General features: G+C 45.5%; 1 protein-coding gene across 3 annotated transcripts in view; it reads right to left on the bottom strand.

Moving 5' to 3' along the window:
• Positions 1–8,301: 8,301 nt before the first annotated feature.
• Positions 8,302–16,561, bottom strand: part of CRLF2 (cytokine receptor like factor 2) — a 37,127-nt gene continuing 28,867 nt past the window's right edge. For all 3 annotated transcript variants that reach the window (XM_044287554.1, XM_044287555.1, XM_044287553.1), the window contains one exon: positions 8,302–9,603. In XM_044287554.1, the coding sequence (XP_044143489.1) occupies positions 9,385–9,603 (219 nt within the window). In that variant the 3' untranslated portion in view covers positions 8,302–9,384. The remainder of the gene's footprint in view (positions 9,604–16,561) is intronic.

The raw sequence follows: 16,561 nt of genomic DNA, 5'->3' as shown, positions 1-16,561 counted from the left end.
CGGCTAGGGTGTAGTTCCAGCTCTGAGTCACTAGAGGGAGCTAGGGAACCCTAGGTTATATAAGGCCCAGTCAGGAAGTTGTAGCAGGAGAGACAGACAGTGGGAGCAGAGGTCAGAAATGATCCTGTGTCTGAGAGAAGGCCAGGCTATGGGCCTGTGAGAGCAGAGCAGGCCTGAAGCCTGTCGGCTAGGAGAGGGTAGTAAAGGCCCTGTAACCGGGTTCCGGATCCAAGGAAAAGGTTCCCCTCCTGAGTCACCATCCGTTCAGCTGAAGCAGCATAAGCGAGCCACAAGCCAAGACACAGATTACCACAGAGGCCGATCAGATAAAGCGAGAGGTACTCAAGATAACAGAGGAGGTACTAGATAAGGACAGCTTCAAGGGTACGCCAGATAAAGGGCATTAGACCTTGGAGGGAAAGTCACGTGTAGCGGGACCAGTCAGGAATAGTGTGCAAGCCGCCTGTACTGCATCTCCTGTAATCAACACTCTGTATAATTCATCGCTAAGACCGGCCTTCCTGTAATGTCAAGAACCATCTGTATTCTTCTAAAACCAACCGTCTTTTATGGAACTGTGCACTACCAGTGTCCGTGTATTATCCTGACTGATATTCAGTAAAAGTTCCAGTTTTTGTTGGCTATCCTGTGCTTGCTTCATTCTTCCACCATACTTTACACGGCGTGTCACCGTTTAATTGACACTGGCGTCACGAACTCATCAACTACCTGCCTGTTCCAGCATTTGCCCCAATTGAAGACGACAGTGGATCCCAGGTTAGTGAGTCGATCTGCACTACAAAGCCCAGCATACACTACTGACCCCCTGGGACACTGCATCGCTCTTTTTGGCGTCACGAACAGGATCCGCATACTTCTACAGTGCAGAGAAGTGTGAACTGTGTGCTTTAACCATTCTACCACCGTATTACAAAGTCTGCACCCTTTATTTCTAAACCTGTGGATTACAATTGTGCCTGGGAGGAATCAGAGACGCTGTACTGTGTTGCGCTACCCCCAGAGAGAAAATCGCATTTGTGGACTGTGTTTTATTGGACTTTTCATCATCCTGCTTGCTGTCAGTGAATTGCAGCATCAGGACATCTAAAATGGCCGCCGACGCCATGAGGCTTTTTACTGCGCCATCAGGATGTGCAGAGGCGCGAATATTTGGCGCCGAAACCTTCCAAGAAGAAGGAGGGGACGATTGCCCTGGAGCGCCGCCCACCTTGAGGAGTGGCGAAGCGGCTAACTACTTTGAAGAGTTACGCCTGGGAGGCGGGGCTCCGATGGAGATAGACTGGCCCAGTGCGTGGGAGGAGTCAGAGTCGATGCAGCAACCAGGAAGAGAAGAGATGGCGTGCGCTGCAGAGAGCGAGGATGAGACCACGTGCGAGTGGGGCGCCACTCCACCGGACTTTCCGGAGTTGGGGCCGTGGGATCCTCTAGCCTGGACGGCCACCCCCTGGGCCCAGGCCATGGACCTAAGCATCACCCGACCTGAGTCCCCACCGATCCGTCGCCGGCATGCAGAATGGCCGGCTATTATGGAGGAGTTGAGAGCCGCGGTGGCGAAGAAGAACACCAGCCGGAAGAAGCGGTTCGAGAAGATGGCTAAGTCCATACAGGGAGACTCCTTTCCGGGTAAGCCCCAGCTAGAAAGGCGCCGCGGGATCGTGGTGTCCTTTGATAAGGACAAAGGCTATGGGTTTATCCAGGAGTTGGGGACTGGCCGGGACTTCTATGTCAACCGGCGATCGGTAAAGCGGCACTACCTCCCGGAGCATCTCCACAATCTGACCATAGGGGAGATCGTAGAATACACCCCAGCCGAAAGTCTAAGGGGCCCCTACGCCACCGCAGTGACTCACCCGAAGGCGCCGGCTGAGAACTGGGACTCTGGAAAAGAGAGGTCAGAACCGGTTGAAACAGCTAGAGCGCACGTGGAAAAGGGCCAAACCACCCATCTTCAAAGTCAGGCCTACCTCAGTCCAGACGTCTTCTGGGAGCCTATCGTGCTGCAGGGGCTGGAGGAGCGGTATCCCCCTCCGGATGCAGTGAGACGAGAGGAGGAGAAGGAGCGGCAGGACAGCTGCCGGAGAGCCGAGGAAAGTGCTGAGGCCCGGCGCCAAGCAACAGCTGCCATTGTTCCCCCAGCGGCCGGACCCCCTGGACCTCCGGTAGATCCGACCACCTGTACCAAAGCAGAACTAGAGGCCCTACGAAAGAGGGTGTATTGGGTGGCGGACCTCGGCTGCGCAGGAGGCGTGCGATGGTTTCCATTTCCGAGGACGGAGGCCGAGATGGAGGCCGTGAGAGACAAACCTCCCCCTCTAAAAATTGTCAGGGGAGACGGGTTTCAAATGTGGCCGTCCTTGCCGGAACAACTGCTGCAGGTTCCCTATGTCGACTCGTCATCTGAGGAAGAACATGATACTCGTCTGTGAGTACTTTTGCCCTCTTGTTCATCTCCTTAATGGCCGTTTGTCCCTCCAGTTGGCAGAGCTGGTGAAGCTCGCTGCCAGTTACCCACGGCCGGTGGCCTCCTAGTTGAATGATGTGCCACTGTGTATCAATGCTTCCAGCTGCCTTTGTTTTGTTTGGGACATCCGGTTTGCTGCTGAATTCCCGGTTGTGCCTTGAAGTTTTTGCACAAATTTTACCCCTTTTACCCCCATTTCAGGTTGAAAAGACATTTTTATGTCAGCACTATTTTAAAGGGTAAGCAGGACTTGCCAGGATAACAAGGCCCTGGTATTGTCAGAGTCCTGTATTGTCATTTTATATATGTGCTGCTGACAGTATTTAATAACCGGTTTTTCTATTCAAGTATATGTGCCCAGAGATGGACTTCCTATGTGCAAGCCTCTGAGAGGTTAATTTATTATGGACTTATTTATTGTCATGGACTATCCTGGTTCTTTCAACATCCGCTGTGCCAGGTCAGCGCCTCCGTTCCACTCACTATCCTGTGAAAAAGAGAACGACGCCCCTTGTCACCAGACTTCGCCATTTCCAATTGGGTCTGATAAGAGTGTAATTGACATATATGTATGCATGCATGTGTCTTTCTCTATTTCAGGTCATGATTCCAGTTGGGCGGGCCCTGATGGAGTACGAGGTCGTACTCAGCTTAAAGCAGCGGGGTATGTAGTGTACGGGAGAGTAATACCCCGTCACTACAGAAGGGTCACTTGGGTATTGTCGTTCCCCCTGTATTTTTGGGGAGGTTGGTATAGAATATCTTATAATGTCATGCTATGTATTTTCCTGTTACTGTGAAACGTGCATTTGCAGGCCGGCTAGGGTGTAGTTCCAGCTCTGAGTCACTAGAGGGAGCTAGGGAACCCTAGGTTATATAAGGCCCAGTCAGGAAGTTGTAGCAGGAGAGACAGACAGTGGGAGCAGAGGTCAGAAATGATCCTGTGTCTGAGAGAAGGCCAGGCTATGGGCCTGTGAGAGCAGAGCAGGCCTGAAGCCTGTCGGCTAGGAGAGGGTAGTAAAGGCCCTGTAACCGGGTTCCGGATCCAAGGAAAAGGTTCCCCTCCTGAGTCACCATCCGTTCAGCTGAAGCAGCATAAGCGAGCCACAAGCCAAGACACAGATTACCACAGAGGCCGATCAGATAAAGCGAGAGGTACTCAAGATAACAGAGGAGGTACTAGATAAGGACAGCTTCAAGGGTACGCCAGATAAAGGGCATTAGACCTTGGAGGGAAAGTCACGTGTAGCGGGACCAGTCAGGAATAGTGTGCAAGCCGCCTGTACTGCATCTCCTGTAATCAACACTCTGTATAATTCATCGCTAAGACCGGCCTTCCTGTAATGTCAAGAACCATCTGTATTCTTCTAAAACCAACCGTCTTTTATGGAACTGTGCACTACCAGTGTCCGTGTATTATCCTGACTGATATTCAGTAAAAGTTCCAGTTTTTGTTGGCTATCCTGTGCTTGCTTCATTCTTCCACCATACTTTACACGGCGTGTCACCGTTTAATTGACACTGGCGTCACGAACTCATCAACTACCTGCCTGTTCCAGCATTTGCCCCAATTGAAGACGACAGTGGATCCCAGGTTAGTGAGTCGATCTGCACTACAAAGCCCAGCATACACTACTGACCCCCTGGGACACTGCACTATGTGTTGTCAAAACCCGGACCGCCACTTAAAATCCAGTCCGGTGTTTGACCCCCCACATGGCTGCACATCAGCCCAACAGCACACACTGGGAAGAAAATACCTGCCTCCACATACAATTCCCTTTAGGCCTCATGCACACGGCCGTGGCCATATTGCGGCCCGCAAACGGTGGGTCGGCAATCCACGGCAGGCCGTGTGCACCCCGCATTCACTTAAATGGGTCCGCAATTCCGGAGATGCGGAACAGAGTCACGGAACAGAACCCTGGAAGCACTACGGAGTGCTAACGTGGTGTTTCTTTCCATTGTTCCGGATATACCACGCACCAGTGGCGTACATAGAGAAGCCCCATAGCAAGGATCAAACCAGGCCCTTAAAGGACTAGAGGGTTTTCGCCTAAACCTGTTTCAGTGACCCTTGGGCCATTTTGTCCACTGCCTCGTTTATTAAAAGTTGTTCCTTTAGAGGGTAGAGTCCTGACCAAGTTTTCATCTCCAGTAGAAGAGGAGAGTATCCCAACTGGGCCCCCTCTTTCCCTGGGCCCCATAGCAGTCGCATGGTCTGCTGCTATGGTAGTTACGCCCCTGCCACGGACCCATTCAAGTTGAATAGGTCTGGCCCGCTACACAGATGTTGCCCATGCATTGGGGACCACAATTGCAGTCCCCAATGCATGGAACGGCTGCACAACGGCCGTGTGCATGCGGCCTTACTGTGTTACAATATTTATGTGTGTGAGAAACGTACGAAATCAGCTGGTTACATCATACATCTGTACCTCGCTGAGTGAAAAAGTTCAATATTCTAGGCTCAAAGTGTCACACTCTAGTGAATTAATTAAGCCATACCCTCTGAGCAAAGGGTACCTGAGATTGTGACTTTGGGGTTTCATAAGCTGGAAGCCATAATCATCCTAATAACAATTAAAGGCTTGAAATATCTCGCTTTGCATGTAATGAGTCTATCTCATATGTTAGTTTCACCTTTTGAGTTGCATTACTGAAATAAATTAACTTTGCACGATATTCTAATTTTTCAAGTTTCAACAGTATATACACTGTGTATGTATGTTTATATGATTACTATGATTACTTAGTTCTTGGTATAAAACGTATGAAATCAGCCGGTTACATCATACATCTCTACCCGCGCCATGTGTATAAATATATATATATATATATATATATATACTCATGGCGAGGTAGAGATGTATGATGTAACCGGCTGATTTGCTACGTGTGACACCAGGTAGTAAGTAATCATTTGTAAAGGGATGAAATACTTATTTGCATAACTGTATATATATTACAGAGTGTTGGCTAGAGATACAAAAGTAATGTAAGCATTGTACCTGGGCATATTCTGTCACTTATATCAGTGATCCACGCGATGTGCCTCCTTTTAAGATCGGACCAGTGCTTAATGACGGCCATCGCACTGTGCTTCCCCTTGAACTCCCTCAAAAGCTCCTTCTGTATCCCCCGCACAATGGCCTGCTCTTCTTCTTGGACTCTGGTCCGATCATATCCCCGCTCCAACATGCGCTGCAGGATAAGGATGCAAGCATATAATCACTCATTTTTTAACTACAAGTATTGAAAATAATGTGCTCAACAACACAGCAAAAAGTATTTAAGTCTTTGAAGGGGAAATATTAGATTTAATGTTACCGTTATAAAATTGGATTGGATTGCAATTGTATGTGTGTGGGTTCTGAGCAATCGGATATTGGCCACCTGAGCAGAGATGTACCTGTCTAGTGAAGTGACGGTACAGTATGGGGTGTACAGCTTGTTCGCCTCCCCGTGATTCACCCATCTCCTGACCAACAGGACACAAACTCTAATCTATAGACTCTGTGTGTGTGGTATATAGTGTGTGGCAGGAAAATAGATGTGAAATGTGCATGTGAGAGATATTTCTCTGCTGTCAATACATAAATGCTACAGACATAGTGGTGTGATGTCACAGCAATACTTAGTGCACCAATCAGTAATAACATACTCAGACCTGATAAAATGTGAAGTTGTATGTATTGCGCAAAAATATGCGCAATATTCGCAATCGCAAATATATTGAAACACTCTATCTGCATATAAAGCCATTGTTCTGTCTTGCATTCGAAATGCAATCAAAATCAGTGCTGTAATGTAAAATTACTTACAGTGATCAGAAGTTCATCCTCACATTTGCGAAAGTTGCTAACAACCATCTTCTCCAGTCTCAGGAAACTTCTAGCAGTTAGCCAAACTAGGCCATGCCTGTATTGCGCAATTTGCATGCGCATTATGTGCATATTACATTGCCGATTTTTGTAATCAAGAAAATAATTGAGAATTCTCGATTTAGCGAATTTATGACAAATATTTACTCCCAAATATTCGTGAAATATCATGAATTTGAATATTGCCCCTGCCGCTCATCACTAGTGGCAACGTACTTCGACCCCCGGTACAAACACAAAATGGCAGCTGTCACCAGCATCACAGAGGGCTGTCAGAATGCAGCATTTCCAGGCCTTGCTGCGAGAGATGCTACATTCTGTGGGAATTTCCACCCACAGCGAAACAGGTGTGGGTACCAATCCTACCTCGCCTGCAAGAAGAGGGCGGTTTGAAGATGTGTTGGTCACTTCGGATATGAGATGATTCTTGCAGCCAACCCATCGACAACCGCCCTCCGGATCTAGCCTCAGGGAACGCCTAGACCGACAGGTGTCTGACTACATCGGGTTAACGGCCGATGTATACGCTCTGAGAAATGAGGAACCCCTGACCTACTGGGTGTGGAGGCTTGACCTGTGGCCAGAGCTGGCACAATTTGCCATGGAACTCTTGGCTTGCCCCTTGTCGAGTGTCCTCTCCAAAAGGACGTTCAGTGCAGCAGGGGGGATTGTGACCGATAAGCACACTCGCCTAGCTCACGACAGTGTGGACTACCTCATATTTCTAAAAATGAATGAGGCATGGATCTCGGAGGAATTCAACACCTGTGACGACAATGTGTAATTTAATTTCCTCATGCCAGCCCACACATATCCGCCGTCACCCAGAACAAAGAATGGTCCTTGTTTTATGCATATACAGCAGCATAAAAGGTCTTTTCTGTCAGGTGAATGCCTAATTTTTTGGGCCTGTACTCCAGTGGCCTACAGTAAAATTTGTATCCAGTGACCGCCTAATGTACCTCCAGCCACATCATCACAAGTTCTTTTCTGTATGGTGAATGCCTAATTTTTGGGGCCTGTATTGGCCTACAGTAAAATTTGTAGCCAGTGACCACCTAATGTACCTCCAACCACATAATCACAAGTTCTGCTCTGTCAGGTGAATGCCTAATTTTTGGGGCCTGTACTCCAGTAGCCTACAGTAAAATTTTTATCCAGTGACCGCCTAATGTACCTTCAGCCACATAATCACAATTTATTTTCTGTCAGGTGAATATCTAATTTTTGAGGCCTGTACTGGCCTACAGTAAAAATGTTATCCAGTGACCGCCTAATGTACCTCCAGCCACATCATCACAAATTATTTTCTGTATGGTAAATGCCTAATTTTTGGGGCCTGTACTTCAGTAGCCTACAGTAAACATTTTATCCAGTGACCGCCTAATGTACCTTCAGCCACATAATCACAATTTATTTTCTGTCAGGTCAATACTTAATTTTTGAGGCCTGTACTGGCCTACAGTAAATTTTTTATCCAGTGACCGCCTAATGTACCTTCAGCCACATAATCACAAGTTCTTTTCTGTCAGGTGAATGCCTTATTTTCTGGGGCCTGTACTCCAGTGGCCTACAGTAAAATTTTTATCCAGTGACCGCCTAATGTACCTCCAGCCACATCATCACAAGTTCTTTTCTGTCAGGTGAATACCTAATTTTTGGGGCCTGTACTGGCTTACAGTAACATTTTTATCCAGTGACCGCCTAATGTACCTCCAGCCACATATTCACCTGGTGAGGACGCTAGAAATATATGGCAGAGGTTCCTTAACTGGTTAAGTCATATGGTCCTTCTGGTGTACTTAGATATGCCCCTGTGTCCATAGCTTCTAAGAGTTATTACATATCCTTCATACAGTATGGATGCATCAAACTTTAAATTGAGACTTATAATAAAAGACATTGAAAGTTAAGTTGTTTGTTGCAATTCTGTATTTAATGAGTGTCAAACTAATGATTCTTACATCTGTGTATACAATATCAGTATTCTGAGATTTTATCTTGTTGCTACTTTCAGGAAATCAAGACAATACATTTTTCGTCGGAGAATGCAAGATATGCTGTATATAATTTTGTCTGTAATTTTGGAGTTCACATTTTACATATACTGAAGGTCAGGAAAACCCTGATCCATATTGCCTTCATGGTTAATATTCAGGGTTATGTGATCATTTCCTTTGAATCACCACTGTAGGATTTTAATTATGCTACAAAGTAACTAATGCTTAGTAAAGTCATTCAAACATCCTTCCATTTTAATTCATCCATGATCTCATCTGATCAGAAAAGAGCAAATCCTTACATCATGGAAAATAAATGTTTCAGTTAACAAAGACAAAAGCAAAGATACTATGAATAAACTGGATCTGTTCTGACAATACAAAGCATTCTCCTGTATATATACAGAATCACATTTACAAATGTGATTGTGCCTAGACCTTGTCCTAAAATGTGCTAAACTTTGGCAGTTTGGTGCATCTAGTTTTAGAAAAATACATTGCACCTAGCTCGTCAAGGGGTGTGGCTGATTGGGAAATGAGGTCTGAATTATAATGCCCCATTTTGCACCAAACTAGTGTGTTATATAGTTTTATTTATTTTCCAAGATGAGCTACATTGACATTTACACTGTCTAAAAGATTAATACATCTGTGAAGTCAGTAATTGTAGTATGACATTCCTGCATCTGTCACAGCTCTTAGACTTAATGCAGACCATTAGAAGGTGTCTGAAAACAGTAAGGGTAAGGGTCCATGAATAATGTCTTTATGGAAAGAAACTGTGGAATTTTACTGTAGCACTGATTTTACATCCTGCCAGCAGCTGAAGACTGGGGTGTCAATATAAATTATGGGGATCTGTGGACCACCAAAACCAAGCCTTTCCTACAGGGCACCCCCATCCTTTTAGCATCACATACCCTAGCAGAGTATATAATAAAGTGCTGGGTAAAGCAAGCAGTCCCCTTTATTATTGCTTCAAAAGTAATTAGTATATCTATATCAAGTACCCTGAGAACTAAAGCATTACATACATACTTTCATTCATTGTAAAGTTTATATTTCCGAAGCAAACATTAGAAGCTTTGTCCTCTTGTTTCTCGATATCAGATTGATTTACTGGCATCACAATCTCATTTGCTTTCACATACGTTAATACAGGCTCATCATTCTTTTCATCCATGATGCACTCTACTTCTTCATGATGAGTGTCATTGGCTTCAGTCTTTACCCATTCCTGAAGAATCAGAAATAAAAAATATTCAATTACAAGCAAACAGTGAGCAAACAGTGAAGTAAATCCCTTATCATTCTACATTTTGTAGGTCTGACTCCCAACTTCATAAAAAAATAAAGTTTAATCTTTGGAGCAGTGAGATCATAAAAAAACATTTATTTCATAAGATGGCGTGTGTGGATAGGTTGGATTTTCCTGTCTGGTTCTACGGTTCTTCTTTAAATAAGGCTACTTTCACACTTGCAGCAGGGGATTCCGGCAGGCAGTTCCATCTCCGGAACTGCCCGCCGGATCCGGCAATACGGACGCAAACTGATGGCATTTGTCAGACGGATCAGGATTCTGATCCGTCTGACAAACGCATTGAAATGCCGGATCCGTCTCTCCGCTGTCATCCGTAATTTTCAACGGAGATAAAACCTCAGCATGCTCCGGCATTATCTCCGTCCTGAAAAGGCAAAAAGACTGAACTGAAGACATCCTGATGCATCCTGAACGGAATGCTCTCCATTCAGAATGCATTAGGATAAAACACATCAGTTCTTTTCCGGTATAGAGCCCCTTGGACGGAACTCAATGCCGGAAAAGAAAAAAGCTAGTGTGAAAGTACCCTTAGAGAGGTACCTGGAAAGATTTCCTTTCTCGTTGCTTTGTAAGGCTGACCATTTGCATTCGATCATTAGTTCTAATGTTTATGCCTGCTTGACGGAGCATGAGAAAACCTCAGCAAGACTGTTCTGGCAGTGAAAAGAAAAGGCTTGAGCAGCTAAAATCCAATCAGGAGGCCTCCATGCACTTTAGATGGTCGCCTGCCCCACCAAAATCAGTAGTTATGGCTGACCCATATCTAATATGTATGGCTAGCTTAAGATGCACATTTGGAAAAACCAAAAGTATATGCTGACTGAACAGTTGACCATTTTAACTGTCACTGAAAAATCTTTAGGCTAAGAATCAGTTGCAATATACAAATGCTTTAAACTTTAAAGTGTTACTGTTATTTCAGATTAAAAAGTCTTCTTAGCAAAGCTTTGACTAAATGTTGCTAAGGAGATCCTGTCTTCAGTATCAGGCATTTTACTGAGCGCTAAAAACAAATCCAATAGGCAGGGTGATGGCCGGTAATAGGACACGTGCACATAGTCAGGGACAGGGGTAGCGACAAGAGGTGGGCTGGAACTAACTGTATTAAACATAGGCCTCTTCCCGCTCAGTAAAATGCTGAAGACTCAAGACAGGCTCTCATGAGCAATGTCAGAGCTTTGCTAAGAAGATTCTTTAAAACCTGTTTTCTAGTACAAAGAAACATCTTTCCCTAATTCAGTATATCAAAAAAGCGTTTAACATCCCCGTCCCTACACAATATTAAAAAATAAACGGAATCAACAGTTACACTTTAAGATGTTCAATTTACATTCTGATGCTTTTCTTTACTTATGAGGAAGTTTAGAGGTGTAGCTACAATATAGAGACTTGAAGTTAATCTTACAGATACCTGTAGAGTACAGTACACACATATTTATGTAGGCCCTTGGGATCTTAGAGAGCACTAAAAGTAGGTAGTACTTGCATGTCTATACTGTATGCACTCTTTATAAAAATATAGGATACACAAGGTAAGATAAGGAATAGGTGGAGTAAGCAAACACCTAGCATGCTATAGAGGGGTGATTGTGTAATTCAAGTTCAGAATATCTTCTCTTAACAAAAGTGGAACTTGATGAGGGGGCCGCTCCAGAAAAGAGAGTGCATGCAAAGGTCAGTAGAGTAGGTCATTTTTGACATGAGTATGTCTGAAAAGTAACCTTGAGAGGAGCTTTTAAGTGTACTGTGGTTAAACCTAAACTTTTCATTGATAAGTATCCATCTTGTTTACATGGGAAACTGAACATTATTTAAACCTTAAGCATTTTTTATTGAGATTTGTCTCATTTTTAACTCAATCCTTTAATTCATATGCAGTCATTTAACTTCACATGTCTTCCTGTGCAAAAATAAGGAGGCAGTGGGAGTTAGTCAGTGGTGCTGCTAAAAAGCACCATCACTTTTTTTGGTTGGGACTTGTGAGCCTAGCTACAGGGGTGGAGATGTTGCAGTCATACCAGACCATGATGTCTGAGACAGTCCAACTGATACTCCACATACAGTAAGACATTAGTACTACTGTAGAAATGACACTAGTTTTTGACAGATCGACATAGGGACCCAGAAGCTGAAAAGGCTATGGACACCTTTGAGGTGCTTTGTTTTATTACATTGTTTGTATTATGGAACAAACCAGTTCCGTCACTAAAAACAATGTAAGTCAATGGTGACGGATACGGTTTGTTTTGTTTTGACTTCACACAACCGCATCCTAACGGAACGGTTACATACTAATGTGCAAAATCTTCTCCCAGATCTCAAAACTGGAATTAACATTAGCATTCAGATGGCCAAATGCTGCCCTGGAATCAACATCAGCAGAATAGAGGCACGATTTCTATGTCTGTGTCACGAGGGTATCAAGAACCACGCCTGACTCCGTTATACCCGGGGTCAGGAAGTCGCAGCGGTTGGCTGCACGCTCTATTTAAGATAGGGCTGTTTTCCTTATGGTAGCTTTCTGAGTTTGCTTTGCAAACCCTTTTGGCTCACTCAGGGATCCGTAGCTCCTTCTCCTCAGCTGTTCCTTGTCCAGCACTCCCAAACCTCCTTATATTCCGCTCTCACACTTCTCTGGTTGCCAGAGATAGAGCTTCCTGCCTGGACATCTATCCTGACCCACTGGAGCTGTGTTGCTGCGTTCTCTGACTGTTGATTCAGAACGCTACCCTCCGGATCCCTGTTGGACCTTTGTGGACTGCTGTGGTCGTCCACCTGGGTGTTTGTGTTTGTCTGTATTTGTCTGTCCTCTCCCTGGTGTTTCCCTCTTAGTGCAGTGGTGCGGACTAGCGATCCCACCGGCCCGTTCACTATCTAGGGCTCATTTCAGGGAAAGCCAGGGTTTAGGCACGTGATCGCCGCACGGGTGAGGAACCCGTCTAGGGACGTCAGGGCAGTCAGGTGCCAGCCGCAAGGTGAGTTAGGGGTCACCACCTTTCCCTCTCCCTTGGGCAGGGCTTTCCCTGTTTTCCTCCCTGTGCGTGACACCGGTCATTACATTATCTCTGGCCCTTATTTTGTGTAGGTTAAAAAAAAAAAAATTTTTTTTTTACCTATTTAGAATCCAGTATGGATCAAATTGCTACTCTGTCCAAACAATTTCATGGCCTGTCTTTGGAGGTGGTAGGATTGAAGGCGTCGGTCCTCCAGCAACAGCAGCAATTACAACTGACCGCAAGCCCAGCGGTTGCTACTGATAACCAGGTTGTTGCGGAACCCAAGGTCCCTCTCCCTGACAGATTTTCTGGGGGAAGGGACAAGTTTTTGACATTCCGTGAGGCCTGTAAGTTATATTTTAAACTGCGCCCTTACTCCTCTGGTAATGAAGATCAGCTGGTGGGGGTTGTTATTTCCCTGCTGCAGGGGGACCCGCAGTCCTGGGTGTTCTCTTTACCTACTGATTCCCAGGCTCTTCGGTCAGTGGATGAGTTTTTCGGGGCCTTGGGTCTCATATATGACGACCCTGACCGAGTAGCACTGGCTGAATCAAGATTACGGAGACTCTTACAAGGAGAACGGCCGGTAGAGGAGTATTGCTCTGAATTCCGTAGGTGGGCTACGGATACCCAATGGAACGACCCGGCTCTCAGGAGTCAGTTCTGCTCTGGGTTATCCGAAAGGGTTAAGGATGCGCTTGCATTATATGAGACCCCCTTTTCCCTTGATGCGGTTATGTCCCTTTCTATCCGTATAGAGAGACGCCTTAGGGACAGGTTGAAAGAACCGGAGAAATTGGTAACTCCTCCCAAGCAGCAGTTAGTCTGTACGGACTTAGACGAGCCTATGCAGCTAGGAGGAACTACTCGTCAGGTCCGTCCTCCTGAGGCTCGCCGTAGGCGTGGGGTTTGTTTTTTTTGTGGGGAGAGGGGTCATTTCATTAATGTCTGTCCTTCTTTCCTCAGAAACAAAAGACCGTCGGAAAAACTACTAACCCCAGGCTGTGTGGAGGATATCAGCCGGGGGGTATACGTCTCCTCCATACGTACATCGCAATTTGTGTTGCCAGCGGTTATTATTTTTGGTGATAAGACGGAGACTATTTCTTTCTTTTTAGACAGTGGAGCAGGGGTAAATTTGATAGATGCCCATTTTGCCCGCACTTTGGGTTTGTCTCTCTGTACGTTACAGAGACCCATTCCCATATTCGCTATTGATTCTGCTCCCCTGTCTCAGAGAAACCTCACCCACATTGTTCATAATTTACACCTTCGGGTAGGGGACCACCATAACGAGATGCTTTCAGGTTATGTTCTGGAGGGGCTTCCCACTCCGGTGGTGCTGGGTCTTCCCTGGTTGGTAGCGCACAATCCAGTAGTGGATTGGCAGGCCAGGGAGATATTGGAGTGGAGTGAGCAGTGCAGAGAAAATTGCTTAAATAGCAATTGCTTAGTCGCCTCCATAACTACCCTACCTACAATTATTTCTGATTTTGAGGATGTTTTTTCTGAAAAGGGTTGTCAGAAGTTACCACCTCATCGTCCTTATGATTGCCCGGTTAACCTTATTCCCGGCGCAAAATTACCCAAGACCAGGTTATATAATCTTTCGGGTCCAGAGAGACAAGCCATGAAAGATTATATCTCCGAGAGCTTGGCTAAGGGACACATCAGGCCCTCTTCTTCACCCGTGGCTGCAGGGTTTTTCTTTGTTAAAAAGAAAGATGGGGGCCTGCGTCCTTGCTTGGATTTTCGCGAATTAAATCGGATAACCATCCGAGACCCATACCCTCTTCCTCTCATTTCTGACCTGTTTAATCAGATTGCGGGTGCTAGGTGGTTCTCCAAACTTGATCTTAGGAGGGCCTACAATCTGATTCGTATTAAGGAGGGGGATGAGTGGAAGACAGCGTTTAACACCCCTGAGGGGCATTATGAAAATCTAGTTATGCCTTTCGGTCTGACCAATGCTCCTGCCGTCTTTCAACATTTCGTTAATGACATTTTTAGTCATCTAATCGGCAGGTTTGTGGTAATATACCTAGATGATATTTTAATTTATTCGTCTGATCTGAAAACACATGAGGTGCATGTCAGACAAGTACTGCAGGTCCTACGGACGAATGAATTATATGCTAAGATTGAAAAATGTGTCTTCGCCGTTCAGGAAATACAATTCCTGGGTTATTTTTTATCTGCTTCAGGTTTCCGTATGGATCCTAGGAAGGTCCAGGCAATTTTAGATTGGGATCTTCCTGAGAACCTCAAAGCACTACAACGGTTCTTGGGCTTCGCGAATTTCTATAGGAAATTCATTAAAAATTATTCACTTATTGTAAAACCGCTTACTGACATGACTAGGAAGGGGTCTGATTTTTCTAAATGGTCTGACGCCGCTAAAGTTGCTTTTTCCTCTCTAAAAGAGAGGTTTACCTCAGCACCTGTACTAGTCCAACCTGATGTCTCTCAGCCTTTTATTGTTGAAGTCGATGCGTCAGAGGTGGGAGTGGGGGCGGTGCTGTCTCAGGGTCCGTCTCCTGGCAAATGGCGTCCTTGTGCTTTCTTTTCTAAAAAACTATCTGCAGCAGAAAAGAACTACGATATTGGCAATAGGGAACTATTAGCTATTAAACTTGCGTTTGAGGAGTGGCGTCACTTCTTAGAGGGGGCAGTCCACCCCGTCACTGTGATTACGGACCACAAAAATCTCCTGTACCTCGAATCAGCTAAGCGTCTCACCCCTAGACAGGCTAGGTGGTCGCTATTTTTTACCAGGTTTAACTTTGTGATTACCTATCGTCCTGGGGCAAAGAACACCAAGGCTGATGCACTATCTCGTTGTTTCCCTGGAGGGGGTAATGTGAGTGATCCGGTGCCCATTCTACAAAGAGGAGTGGTTGTCTCTGCGGTACACTCTGTTTTGGAGGGGAAGGTGTTAGAGGCCCAGGGGGACGCCCCGGTCTCTTGCCCCTCAGAGAAATTGTTTGTACCGTTGAACCTACGTTTCGAATTATTAAAGGAACATCATAATTCGGCACTTGCTGGGCACCCGGGTAGTAAAGCAACCTTGGAGCTATTGTCTCGTCGTTTTTGGTGGCCAAGGTTGCGTCAGGATGTATTGGATTTTGTGTCTTCTTGTTCTACCTGTGCACGCGCAAAAGTTTCACATACACGTCCTGCAGGGTCTCTATTACCACTCGTCATTCCCAATAGACCGTGGACACATCTGTCAATGGATTTTATCACTGACTTACCTTTGTCTGCGGGTAAAACAGTTATTTTGGTAGTAGTGGACAGGTTTAGCAAAATGGTACACTTCATTGCGTTACCCGCACTACCTAATGCTAAGACTCTTGCTCAGGTATTCGTCAGTGAAATCGTGAAGCTTCACGGGGTCCCCTCCGATGTTGTTTCGGATCGGGGTACCCAGTTTATTTCTAAATTTTGGAAAGCTTTTTGTTCCCGTTTGGGGGTACACTTGTCCTTTTCCTCAGCTTTCCATCCTCAGTCGAATGGACAGACTGAGCGTACCAACCAAAACCTTGAGACATATCTAAGATGTTTTGTGTCTGAAAACCAAGAGTTGTGGTCATCATATTTACCGTTAGCTGAGTTTGCCATAAATAATCGTCGTCAGGAATCCACTGGCAAGTCACCATTTCTTGGTGCATATGGTTTTCATCCCCAATTCTGTACTTTCAAAGAGGGGGGGTCTTCTGGGGTTCCCGAAGAGGAACGTTTTTCGTCATCTCTTTCATCGGTATGGCAGAAGGTGCAAGCTAACTTGAAAAATATGGGAGGTAAATACAAATGCATGGCTGATAAGAGACGGTCGCCAGGTCCGGACCTAGGAGTGAATGACTATGTGTGGTTGTCTA

The sequence above is a fragment of the Bufo gargarizans genome, chromosome 3 (assembly GCF_014858855.1).
Source record: "Bufo gargarizans isolate SCDJY-AF-19 chromosome 3, ASM1485885v1, whole genome shotgun sequence".
In the NCBI taxonomy this organism is placed as follows: domain Eukaryota; kingdom Metazoa; phylum Chordata; class Amphibia; order Anura; family Bufonidae; genus Bufo; species Bufo gargarizans.
Note: the sequence above shows the minus strand (reverse complement) of the source record. Positions and strands in the feature narration are given on the sequence as shown.